The 14,024-nt window shown below is 35.3% G+C and overlaps 1 protein-coding gene across 4 annotated transcripts in view; it reads right to left on the bottom strand.

Moving 5' to 3' along the window:
- Window positions 1-11,570: 11,570 nt before the first annotated feature.
- BASP1 (brain abundant membrane attached signal protein 1) overlaps window positions 11,571-14,024 on the bottom strand; it is a 77,900-nt gene continuing 75,446 nt past the window's right edge. For 2 of the 4 annotated variants that reach the window (XM_074208433.1, XM_074208432.1), the window contains exon 2: window positions 11,571-13,772. In XM_074208433.1, coding sequence (XP_074064534.1) covers window positions 13,046-13,762 — 717 coding nt within the window. In that variant the 5' untranslated portion in view covers window positions 13,763-13,772 and the 3' untranslated portion in view covers window positions 11,571-13,045. The remainder of the gene's footprint in view (window positions 13,773-14,024) is intronic. The other 2 variants (XM_074208431.1, XM_074208430.1) reach the window with 1 other exon arrangement.

The raw sequence follows: 14,024 nt of genomic DNA, 5'->3' as shown, positions 1-14,024 counted from the left end.
CCTTGAAAAAACCTAAAAAAAAAAGTTACACTTAATTTATATAAAAAAGTTCTCTTAAATCCTTGAACTTTTCAAACTTGATTCCTTCTACTTCCTCCCTTGTACTGAAACTTTAGGAAAACACATCCATCAATTAATCAATAACATTTATAACTTGCCTACTATATACTGTGCTAAGTACTTGGAGATACAAAAAAAAAAAGCTAAAAGTTCTTTCCTTCAAGGAGTTTATAATCTAATGGGGGAGCCAATATGCAAACAAATAAATACAAAGCCCACTCTATGCAAGACAAATGGGAAATAATGAACAGAGGGAAGGCGCTAGAATTGAGAGGGACTGGAGAAGGTTTCCTGTAAAAGGTGGTCAGAGTGAAGGAAGGAGAGTATTCTAGAGCTCCAGTCTGAGAGAATGCTCTGAGTCAAGACATGGAGTATCTTATTTGTGAACAGCCAGGAACCCAGTGTCACTGGATTGAAGAATATATGTTGGTGAGTAGGGTGTAAATCGATTGGAAAAATAGGAGGCTGTTAAATTATGAAGGACTTTGTGGGACAAAGTGAGAAATTTTTGCTTCTGAAGGCAAAAAGAAGCCACTGGAATTTATTGAGTGTGTAGGTAGAGTGGTGATGACATGATTGGACCCGAATTTTAGAAAAGTCACTTTACTGGCTGAATGGAGGGAGAATTGAAGTGGAGAGAGACTAGAGGCACACCTGCCCACCCACAGGCTATTTCAGTAATCAAGGCTTGAAGTGACAAGTGCCTGCACTCCAGTGGTAGAAGAGTCAGAAGAGAGGCCCGGGTATATTTGAGAACAATTGCAAAGGCAAATTGACAGGATTCCTCTCTATAAGTGACTTACTCTTCTCAATCCCCCGGACTCATAGACTCCTAAAGGAAGTATTCCCATTGTCTTTACCCACCATTGCCCCATTTAAGCCATTCCTCTATCACTATCAATTGTGAGTTTTATTTTGTTTTGTTTTCCTTTTTTGCCTTTTGAAATGAATTCCACAAAGAGATCAGAATGAGTAACTAAGGAAGTTTTGATTCCAAGAGGAATGCAGAAAATAGAGAGACTGGATAAGTAATTGGAGCCCTGAAGAAGAGAATGATGTCTAGAGCAGTAAGAATGAATAATAAAAAGATAGAAGGATTGCAATCTTGTCTGAAAAGAGGTCCTAAAATAAAATAAGACTAGTTGAAGAGGAATGGAGAATCTACTTAACTAACTGAGATGAAAAATTAAACAACCAGATAAAAGTAGGGAAGAAAAAGGAACTAATTAGAAATTGTGTGAAATCCACTTATAGCATCCTTTTTCCATCCTTGCTGTCATCATATACAGACCTTCAAGTCACCCTCCAAAATTCATCAATGACTTGTGGTCTTCATCTCTACCTCATTTGGATAAATAACTTATTGGGGATATCATATTCATGTTGATGAGCTCCTCTAACAACTTCACTGCACCTCCAGTATCCTCCTGTTTGACTACCTTATACCTTATCAGGGAATTATGATCTTGGGGATTCGAATTTCCACTCATTGACTATACATTCTTTTCACTTCTCCCATTTTTTCGCTTATACTAAACCTATTCTTTGACCTTATAATGACCCTTAGTCACTTTACTCAACTTCATCCCCCAACCCCCAGCCCTGATCTCCCCTTCTCAGTTTTCACTGATTTTCATACACAGCACAGCCTTGACCTCTGTGCTCCACTTTAATCTTTAATTAGCAATTGCCATAAAATCACCTACACCCTAACTTGACCTTCTGCCATTCCCAACTGTTAAATCCTTATCTTGGTAATCCCCACCATTTGTTGCTCTCAGTTCTGATTTTCCATCTGCTAAGCACTGCTATAGAAAATCATGAAGTCCACCTAATACTATCCACTACAAATTGATGTTATACCACATTGTTTAGTTCCTTATTTTGTCTGAATCATCTCTCACTTCCATATTCCTCTCTCTTCCCACCATCAATAAGGTAATACAATCCTTTATTAACATCTACCTGGATTTAGTTCATAAGCCTTCTAGCAAGTTTTCCTACCTCTACTCTCTTTCTGCTCCAATCAACCCTCCATATTCATCTTCCTTAAAAATATATATTATCTGAAGGGGCAGCTAGGTGGCACCTAGAGCACTGGCCTTGGAGTCAGGAGTACCTGAGTTCAAAGCCAGCCTCAGACTCAATAATTGCCTAGCTGTGTGGCCTTTGGCAAGCCACTTAACTCCATTTGCCTTGCAAAACTATATATATATATATATATATATATATATATATATATATATATATATATATATATATATATATATATATATAACATATATATACACACACACATATATATGTATATATACACATATGTGTGTATACATACATATATGATCTTGAACACTATTATTCTATTAGAAACCAAGAAGGATGGGAATTCAGAAAAGCCTAGAAGGATTTACGTGAACTGATATTGAGCAAGATGAGCAGAACCAGAAGAACATTGTATACCCAAACAGCAACGTGAGGTTAAGGATCAATCTTAATGGACTTGCTCATTTTATCAGTGCAACAATCAGGGACAGTTTTAGGGTTTCTGCAATGGAGAATACCATTTGTATCCAAAGAAAGAATTGTGGAGTTTAAACAAAGACTGAAGCCTATTACCTTTAATTTTATTTAAAGTTATCTTATTATGTAATTTTGCTATCTCTTATGTTCTATTTTTTCCTTAAGGACATGATTTCTCTCTCAACACATTCAATTTTGATCAATGTATAGCATGAAAATAATGTAAAGACTATCAGACTGCCTTCTGTGGGGGGCAGGGGAAGGGAAGTGAGATTGGGGGGGGAAATTGTAAAATTCAAAAAATGAAAAAACGATTTAAAAAATTATCTAAACTTTCAAATGGATGAATGTTGAAAATTACCTTTGCATGTTAGTAGAAAAAATAAAATTTAGCTTTAAATTTTAAATATATGCATATATATGCATATATATATGTATATGTATATGTATATGGGGCAGAGCAGAGCTGGGTGGTACAGTGGATAGAGCACTGGCCTTGGAGTCAGGAGAACCTGAGTTCAAATTTGACATCAGATAACTTGATAATTACCTAGCTGTGTGACCTTAGGCAAGTCATTTAACCCATTGCCTTGCAAAAAACAAATAATAATAATAATAATATACATATATATGATCACAATTCATCTATGTTCAAAAATATTTGTGTTCTTTGTTGTCCCTCAAATAGGAAACAATTTGTCTAGATTTTTAAAGCTCCAAGCTTTAAAGCTTTTTATTCTTCCTTTCCAATGTTACTTCATTTTATTCTCCTTCCAAGTACTCTGTGCTCCTTACTATGGAATGTGGTGGAACTGCTCTTTTCCCTAACATATCCTATCTTTCTCTCCAATTTATCCTTTCATTGTATCATTTTTACTTAGTTGCGCATGTTTCCAACCTCCAGAGTTCTTGACAGCACCGTCTTTTGCCTTTCTTTGTACCTCCTGTACATAGTTCAGTATTTGATGCATAATATTTTTTCTGTCTCTCTGTCTCTTTCTCTGTCTGTCTTTTTGTCTTTCTGTTTCTGTCTCTGTCCTTTATTGACTGTGAAATTTTTACTTCTTTTTTTAACCTCTTCTTTTTTATCTATTCATTAATGCCCATCCCAAATGACATCTCTCATAGTATACCACATAATTTTCATTGTCATGTTATATATTATTCTTATCTATATGAATTTAATCCCCCCTGAGGTATTGTGAACACCATTAGCAGCCCATTTATAGTTGTTTAAACTTGAAAATACTTTTGAGAAGTATTTTGAGAAAGATACACATCATGATTCATAAGTAGATTCCTCATGTTCTTTTCCAGAAAGCAAGCTTTAACTAGCCACTTAGAGACTATGGGAGCACTAGGATGTTATCCAAGAGCATGAACTAATACATAGCCTATTCATGAAGTTACCTAATTTGATGATTTAGTTCTTTGATTCTAATGGTGCAATGGATAGAATGATGAGCTTAGTCAGGAAGACTTGCATTCAAATTTTGCCTCAGATATTGTTAGCTATGTGACTCTGGGTATGTCATTTAACTACTTAGCCTCAGTTTCCTCATTTTTAAAATGAGGGTCATATTATCTTTACAAGATCATTGTAAGGACAAAGTGAGATATCATTTGTTAACGTGCCTTGTTAATTTACCTTAAAATATTGATTGGTTGGCTCTTGTCCTTTGTTGTCAAAGACCAAAATGACATCACTAAGTCTGAGACAAATTACAGTGTGTCTGACTGTAGCGATCAGACCAATACAAGCTCAGAATGCTCTTCCACAGGTTGGGCACAAATAGTTCATAAACCTGGGTGGGGGGGGGTACTCCAATCTTATGGATGTCACCTTTCCTTTGAGCTATTTCAATTCTGTCTTCCTTGTAGAGAGCACTGATGAAGGTACACTATGCTGAGTGGTCTTGTGCCAGTGACTCCCATGCTGTACAATCAGTCCTAAAGTTTTTCAATGAGACCTTCAGGGTGTCTTGGTATCACTTCTACTGACCCCCTTGTGAGTGCTTGCTCTGTGGAAGTTCTCCATAAAATAGTACTTTTGGCAAGCATACATCTAGCAGTAGGAGTAGTAGAAGTAGCTACTTACTAGCTGTTGCAGTAGATCTAGAATCAGGAAGATGAGTTCAAATGTGATCTTAGCTGTGTGATCCTGAAGAAGTCACTTAACCTCTGCTACCTCAGTTTCCTCCACTGTAAAATGGAAATAACAGTACCTGCTTCTAAGGTGAGTGTAGGCATTAAGTAAAATGCTTATCAAGTGCTTTGCACAATCCCTGGTCCATGATAGGTGCTTTAAAATGCTTATTCTCTTCCCTTCCTTCTGATGGGGGTTGGGGTAGTACTTCCCTAGTACAGAAAAAAGAGTGGAGAAAAGATGTTAAAAGGGCAGGTTGGAAATGCCATAAATTAATTTTACCATAGTTTAACCTAGGAATGTCCCTAAAAAGATCACTTTTTCCCTTTTAAATTAAGAAAAGTTTTAGATATATTTGGAAGTTTATTTTACATGGAATTAATATATGGAATAAAGTCTCTTTGACCTACAAATATGTAATCCCATTTTGAAATGCTCTGACAGACATTACTCCAATCAAAATATTTAAGAAAAACCCTACTCCCAAGAAAAATGCTATTTTAGGGTCAAAAAGTAGGGAATCAAAATAGCTCTAGGCTGACCTGAAATTGGGATAGAGTGATTGGGATAAATGAAAGAAGGCAAAATGGTACTCTGGTTCATTACACTTATGGCGGGGAGGGGAACAGGGGTGATCCTTGATAAAAATGTGAATAAGTTCTTCCAAGGGGTCCTTCTGCTAACTGCTTTCCTTGTTCTCATCCCTTACCACTCCTCAACAAGTGCCTGCAATTTCAGGTGACTGAGATACCTTGGAAAAGGAATTATATAAGTCACTAATACCTTTAGGGAATTACTTTCCTAGAAATATTTGCATTTCAAAGGATTCATCAGGAATGAATTTGTAGTAGTAGAGCTACATAAATTAAAATACCTAGGTACTAGGTCATGCTGTATATGTTGAGCTAAGTAGTTTGTATCTAAATCTTGTGGAGAGAATATGAATCAATATAAGAAATCACTGATGACTTAGAACAGTATCTAATGGAGGGCAACTGGCATAGTCCTGTGAAGTGAGGGGCTTTCGGTTTACAGATGAAGTGTTCTATTGAAGGAATTGGAATCATTAGCGTACAGGAACTGTCTTCATGTATTGAAAGGATTGAATATCAGCTGAAAGAAGCAGAAAGCCTAAATGATTCTTTGTTCAGGTACTTGTTCAGGTATGCATTGAATGAGAAAGTCTTTGGAGTCCTTTCCAACTTGGAGAGTCTATGAAGTCATGTTTTATCCATAATCCATAAGGACAAATGAAGGAAATGGCTATAAAGAGACACATATGGAACGAATTGAAACCAAGGTCATGTCTTCAAACAAGAATTTTCTTTAGAGGCAAAAATAGTTTATAAAAACCAGGACCTAAAGAGAAAAAGGAAGTGAAAGGTTTTCAGTCTTAAAAGCATATTTCTCATTAAGGAAAATCACCTAAAGAACATTAATCCTGCAGAGGTTAATTTCTATACACCTTTTATTAAAGGCTCATAATTCTTTAGTGATTAATGGTTTACAAAACATTTCCCCTCACAACAACCCTGTGAGATAGGCTTGGTTTCACACTATTATTTCCAAAGCCTCATGTATAAGTGTCCAACAGCTCACTTAGATTTCAAAACAGAAACAAAGAAAGTCTTCAGATTCTAAAATGTGTTGGATATTCTACTTCAAACTCATACTGAGGCCTTGGTAATGAGTGTTAGCAGTAGTTAAATTCACTTTTTTGCTAGTAAAAGTGAAAAATTAATATATTTGAATGAGGAAAAAAGAAAAAGCACCAATATGTTCTAAAATAATTTATAGCAGCTCTGTTTGTGGTGGCAAAGAACTAGAAATTGAGGGTATGCCCATTAACTGGGGAATGGCTAAACAAATTGTGGTTTGTGATTATGATGGAATACTACTAGGCTGTAAGAAATGATGAGCTGGTTGTTTTTAGAAAAACATGAAAAGATGTATGAAATAATAAAAAGTGAAATGAGCATAACCAAAAGAACACTATATAATAGCTTTATTGTTCAAAAAATAATTGTGAACAAGTAAGTTATTCTGAGTCCCATAATCAGTACTTAGAGATAGATAACATCTTCCTTCAAAGGCTATACAAGACTTAAGAAGATGCTATTCACCTCTAGAGAAAAACTGATAAAAGTATAAAGTTATGGTTTTACCAATATTTATAAATATTCATGTAATGGTGACCTTAAAATGAAAAAAAATGAAGAGATAAAAGGGAAAAAGTTCACTTTTTCTGGCATAAGTGAAAAATTAATATATTTGTTCTTTTTTTATGATTTTAGTCAAAGGTAAGCTAGATTTTACAATCTTAATTTTAATACTTATTATTATTGATTTCCTGTGAACATAATCTCTCTTCTTTTGTCCTAAAACATGGGTTAAATCTAAGGGAATCTTAGAATGTCTGTAACCAAGGTCTGTTTTCAAAAATGTGAGAAATATGCATTTGCTTAGTATAAAATCCGATTGAAGGGTATGTACATACCTTTCTAGGTCACCAGGACTAAGAGTTTGGGAAAGATGAAATTTACTTTGTTCTTTTCCTCAGTTTTATAGAATTTTAAGAAATTAAATATGGAAGGTGACGAATGACTCTTATTTCATCTGAGTACCTTCTTGATTTCCCAAAGGCTCACCAGACTGTTTACACAAAGGCTGACACATTAGCTTACTTAGCTACTTCCAGAAAAGGATACAAGGGTTGTGATCTCCACTTTTCTGGGATTGAGGAAAGAATTTAAAAAAAAAATCTGCTGCCACAGTAGAAATTAATTTAAGTTGCTAGTAGGAAATTACAGTAACAGGATTAAAGACAAAATGAGAAAATGAAGGAGAATGAATGGGAAAATGGCAATAAGACTCATCACAAAGATAACCAATCTGTACTGCACACATGACAACTTGAAACTTAATTAACATTTTATCCTATTAACTTTATATAACTTTGTGTTTTCTTTTCTGAAAAGAACAATTTCCTCCAACTTTCAGGATCTGAGCCCTGAAAGGACAGAAGAATGGGTCAGTAACTAGCAATGTACATTCTCCATATCCCCTAAGTTTAAAAATATATTTTAAAGAATTTGCATAATATTCAGACTTTAGTGTGCTGGTGTGGGTGGTACTGGCTCAATGTTAGCTATCTATTCTTGGATTTTGAGTGCTTTTACAGAGGCCAACGCTAACAGCACTTCACACCATGGCAATTTGGCAATAGTTCACTGCTAGGTATAGCATAGGGACTTTCCAAGTTTTTTGGTTTCCTTTTTTTTTTTGAGATATCTTGAGGCACTAATTCAGCCAAATTAGAACATAAGAGTCTTTCAATAAAACTTGAGATTTTTTTCCTGTGTCATTCTTCAATTGTATTTCTCACCATCAAAAATTGAACTATATTTAAAAATAAAAATAATAACCTGTAAACTTTTGGTTTTATAATGATAGTCCTCATAAACTTTCTACCTGGAAGAATTTTATTGCCATTAGAATAGGAGCTCTTTAAGGACAGGAAACTGTTTTTGCTTTCTTAAATTCTCAAAACACTGTGGTGCCTGGCACTTCAAAAGCACACAATAAACGTTTGTTCACTTGATTTGATTAGATCAATTTGTGACCTGTTTAGAATTCTTTTTTATAATTGGAAAATTATATGTCAAGTCTATTTCACATATTATGAAAGAAAATTGGTAAATTTGGCAAGATTTTTTTCATGTCACCATGATTGGTGTTTCTTGTGCTTGTTGCTTAAGTGGAATATACTGAACTGAAATGTAACTGATGCCCAGAACCTGAACTACTGTGTCATTCAAGACACCATTACAGGAAGCATCTTACCAAGATAACTTCCCTCTCCCTCTTTTGTATTTGAATTAATTATTATTGACTGGATTCATTTTTTTTTAATACCTCTGCTTTCTTTTCCAGACTAAAGAAAAAAAGAAATTTTTATCAAGGTCACATAAGGCGTATTCTCAGAATTCTGGGAAATTAGTCAACATTGCTTCACCACATTTTCATTTCTCAATTATGAAAATCAGTCCTCTTATCTAAGAGGAGAGCTGGGGAAGGAGGTATAGGGACATGGCACAGATCATAATAATTAACAATTTTTATAAAATGAAAAATGCTAAAAAAAAGTGAACTTGCTCTGGACACAAAAAAGGCACCTAAAAGAAATGTGGAGAAGCATTTTCAAAATGAAGCAGGATAAGAAACAAGGTTTTTTTTTAAGACTTCTGCAAAGGAATGTCACCTCTCTATTTCCTTATCTGCCAATAGAGCATATTTTGATAGGTGGGTATATTTCCTGTTACATTTCTTTCCCTGTACATGGTTTCATTTTATCAGAGGTTTTAACCACAAAAGAACTAAAGAGCAATTTCACTAAATATGTTTTTTAAAGAGTAATTTCATCAATTAAATGAGCCTGGACTTGAAAATTCATTTAAATGGATTGTCAATTGATCTTTTAAATGTTTAGGAAAATTTTCATCATATTTCTTCTTTACTGACATTAGAGAAGTTAGTATCAATCTAAATCATGCAATTTTAAATCTATTTTCAAAAGCACTAGTGCAAAGTATATGAATCACTCAACACAAGAAATAAAAGACCATACCACTCCATAATAATTGGTGGTACTGAGCTCATTTTACTGAGTGTTGGTAAAATATTTCTCATTAAAAATAGAGAAGAGGGGTGGCTAGGTAGCATAGTGGATAAAGCACCGGCCTTGGAGTTAGGAGTACCTGGGTTCAAATCTGGTCTCAGACACTTAATAATTACCTAGCTGTGTGGCCTTGGGCAAGCCACTTAATCCCATTTTCCTTACCAAAAAAAAAATCTATGATTATGTTATTATAAGAATTCTAAAGTATTTTTGAAACTTAAATTACTCTGATGGGGGAGCAGCTAGGTGGCGCAGTGGACATAGCCCTGGTCCTAGAGTCAGGAGGACCTCAGTTCAAATGCAACCTCAGACACTTAATAATTACCTAGCTGTGTGGCCTTGTGCAAGCCACTGAACCCCATTTGCCTTGCAAAAACCTAAAAAAAAAAAAAAAAAAAGAGAAGAGAATTTTTGGAAAATACCTTCAAAATTAGCTTGAAATTCTTAGAGAAAGGCAGACTAGACAGCAACATAATGAAATTTTTATCAACACTGAGAAAAACAGGGAAGAATCAAAAGTCTTGAATAAAGGCTATCTTATATAATAGTGACTGAGACTAGTAATGAATGATACCTTAATAAATCCTCCAAGTGCCAAAATTTTAACAAAATTGGTTTTCAACTTTGCAAGTGGTTAAGGGTTAAATACCATCATTTCTTAGGCATTGATAGTGCCAAAGTCTTTTCTATCTAGGCCCCTTGAATGGAATCACAGGTATGAGTACTTCCATGGCTTGTCAGCTGGGATTGGTGATGGTGCTACCCAGATTATAGCCATAGTTCTCATTGTCACAAGATAAAGGTGTATCATTCCCCTACCTATATAAACCAACAGACACCAAGAAGTCATTTATACTACCTGAAAAATAAATCCATGCATCATAAAACATCCATATATGCCACCTATATTTTTTGCCTGAGTTTCTTCTCAGTGATGTTACTGGGATATATATCCTTTTCATTAAAATAGCATGACTACATAAGTAACAAACTACTCAAGAAAGTTTTCCAAGTTTCTGATTATATCTTTAAAAAATCCATGGGGGGGAAAACATTTAAGAAAAAAAAGAGCTCTGCATTTGTAATGAGAACCATGATCAAATTCTATTTCATAATTTTCTACCTGTGACACGTTGGGGAATTCATGAACTTTACTAAGTCTCATTTTTCTTAAATATAAGAGTATTGAATTAGATGATCTCCCCTTTCCAGCAGAAGATCCTATGTTTTTACTAAAATCCAAGAACAAAAATACATTAACAGGAAGATTAGGAAATTTTAAAGTTTCTGCTACACATCCACACTTACCAAAGTATAAAGAGTCTGATTTTAAAGAAATTCCCTTTGATTGGCAAGTCCTCATTTAGATTTTGGTTTGAGAATGACAAAATGCTGACAAACAGGGCCCAGTAGGTTAGATGATTATAATGACCAAATTTGGGTAAATTTGCTCATATTATAAAAGCAAAAAATCTACGAAGAATTAAAATCACTTGTTGAGCATATGCTTCAATATGGAACTTCTTGTGAAGACTGAATGCAAAACTTTTTTTAATGGGTCACTGTATAATACAAATTAAGAAGGCTTTACTGATATATTTCCATTTACTGGGGTTTACTGCACAAGTTTGTGGCTAAAAGAAAAGAGCATGCACTGTTTAATAGGTGGCTTAAGTTCCAAGCCTCACTTTGCCCTAACTGATTTAGTCACTGGATGACTCCATCTGCTCAGTTCTCTTGTATAAAATAAGGTGTCTGGTTAAAATGCTATGAGATAACACAATCTAGGCAAGCATCCCCTTTTCTAAAAGGAGATGTTTGGAGGCTTAATTTGTCCAAGTTGTTCTTGTTTGCTGTACTTACATGCTCTGTGAGCTCAAATTAACTTTAATATACATTCAAGGATGCTGTGTTTGAAAAGCCTAAAAGGAACCATTTCTGGCTTGCTATTTGCCTATAGAGTTAACCCTTTTTCCTCTCCTATAATATCTACTGAAAGGCAGAGGCTGATAAGATAGTTAGTTCTAAATCAGCTCTCCTCCAGGATTTTTACTTCATAGACTTGATAGAAATACTTTGAGATAATTAAAATGACTTAAAAGTTAAAAACAAATATAGGATGATGTGATGATTTATTTCTTTTTAAGTCAAAAATATTCTTTTTTAATTCTCATTTGATATCAGTTTAAGCTACCATCCTGTGGATCACTATCCAAAATAAAAAAGGAAAATTCATTTTTAAAGTTTACTTTTAAAGTTTAAAGAAGTGACCATTATGCACCCAATTATTGGTGCTTCTTCTAAGTAGATACTGTGTCCACCAACAAATGCACCAGATTTTTAGGCTCCACCCCATTCCAAACATAGGAAGAAAATGGACTGCAGGACATCAGCAAGATCTCAATTATTTGGAAAACATAACCCTAAGACTTTCATCATTTCCCTCCTCATTTCTATTTATGTTAACTAAACAACACCCAAATTTAAAAACCACTTCTTCTAGATCCTAGAATCCCTTCCTTTCAGGTCATCAAATTTGCTTCAGTGTTCATCAAGGCACACTGATTTTTCATTAACATAACATTCAGGATGACAAATTTATTTTCTCAGTCTCTGGACATTATATTTTATAATACACTATTGTGTTGATCCCAGGGGCAGTTCTATTGCAAGAATATCTTAAGAAAAAGAAGAAAGCCTAAACAAAACTAACAGCCTGTACAACTTTTTTAATTATTTAACTTTATTACTGTTGCACCATTTATACAATTACATATAATTTCAATGCATCCATTGTACATTTTGTTTTTTTTTCTTGGTTTTTTGTGTATTTTTTTCATTTTCCAATGAGTGGTGTGTTGGTGTCTGTGACACAGAATGGAAGAGAAACTGGAACTGCAATGAACGCAGATTTTTTTTTTCATTTCCACTGACCAATAAACAGAACTACAGGTGCACCCAACCACGGACATGCATTAACTCGTCATGAGAAATCTAGGTAGGCTAAGTAGGATGAGAATGTTTGTTACTCCCAAAAATATCTGGAGAGGAAGAATGGAGGATTGGCATTGAGAAAAAATGTGGACAGCTAAGTGGGTACTGTCTGAAAGTTGGCATTCATCCACAGCATTAAAAAATATCAAAATAAGAAAGGCTGTAAATTAAAAACAAAAACAAAAATAAAAACCAGAAAATACTGCTTTCATAAAGATCTGATTGCCTTGGCACAGGCCCTGTGGGCAGAATCAAACACATCACTCCCAAACCCTATTACAGAAGAAAAGAGATTTTGATATATCGGTGGAGTGCATCTAAGAGCAGTTCAGGTACAAAAGATGTACTGTACTTTCAGACATCCATCTTTAAAATCCAGGACTTATTTGTAAAGTTGACTGAAGGTATATTAGATATTTCCCCACAAAAATACTATTTGGATTCTCTCCCCCACCCTCTCCCTCCCTCCCTTGATGGGATATCCTTTTTGGGGGGCAATACATATCGTTATTTCAGATTTGAAACAAGTTAGTATAGCTGGGGGGAAAAAAAGAGAGAGAGAGAGACACAGGTTGTTTTTAAGTGATTATTATTATTATTATTATCATCATCATCATTATTATTATTATTTCAATAGGCTGTCCATGTTACTCTTTCACTGCTATGGTTTGATCCGAATTAGCGGTTGGAGCTTCAGAAGGTTTAACCTCTTCTGCTGGGGCTGCAGGTTCCTGGGCCTTAGGTGTAGAGCTAGGGGCTTCCGTTGCTGCTGGAGTCTCCTTGGAAGAAGACACAGCCTCGCTGCTGCTAGGTTTTGAGTCTGAAGCTGGAGCCACTTCACTTTTAGTTTCTTGGGCGACAGGAGTTACGGAAGCCTCAGTCTTTTTGGCTTCCCCTTCCTCTTTGCTCTTGTCATCTACTTTACTAGTTGCTGTGGCTTCTGAAGACTGGGAGACCTTTGCCTCAGTGGTAGGCACTGAAGTCTTAGAAGCATCACTACTGGTCACTGGGGCAGAGGCAGGAGCCTGCTCTCCTTCAGTATCCTTCTGCTGTTCTGCCTTTCCATCAGGAACAGCCTCTGGTTTCTCAGGCTCTGATTTCGCAGCTTCTTCCTTGCCAGCTGCTGCATCTTTCTCTGTTTCCTTCTCTTCAGTCTTGTTAGCAGTGACCTGGGAATCTTTATCGGTCTTCTCCTCTTTGTTATTCTCCTTCACATCTGTGGTCTCTGCCACTGTCTGGGTCTCATTCTCCTTGGGAGTTTCTTCTTCCTCTGCACCAGCTCCTTCAGCCTTCTTGTCTTTATCCTTGGCTTTCTCATCATTTACATTGTACCCCTTCTTCTTCTTGCTAAGTTTTCCTCCCATCTTTGGAGTTCTGCAACAGAAAAAAGAAAAAGAGATTTCCTTTTTTAGAGTGAGAAAACCAAAGGTTTTAATTTCAAAAGTAAACAGTGCTATTACACAGCTACTGATCAGTCAACTTGGTAAATAAGCTGAGCTCAAACTGTCAATGATTAGAAGCTTAGATATCAATCTTAAAGGAAAAAGGAACAAATATTTCGTTTATGTTAGTAGTGAGCACTGCGCAGTCTCTTCCAGTTAAATCAAAAATGGAGTATTAAATCCA

Source organism: Macrotis lagotis, chromosome X, assembly GCF_037893015.1.
Source record: "Macrotis lagotis isolate mMagLag1 chromosome X, bilby.v1.9.chrom.fasta, whole genome shotgun sequence".
Lineage (NCBI taxonomy): Eukaryota > Metazoa > Chordata > Mammalia > Peramelemorphia > Peramelidae > Macrotis > Macrotis lagotis.
Note: the sequence above shows the minus strand (reverse complement) of the source record. Positions and strands in the feature narration are given on the sequence as shown.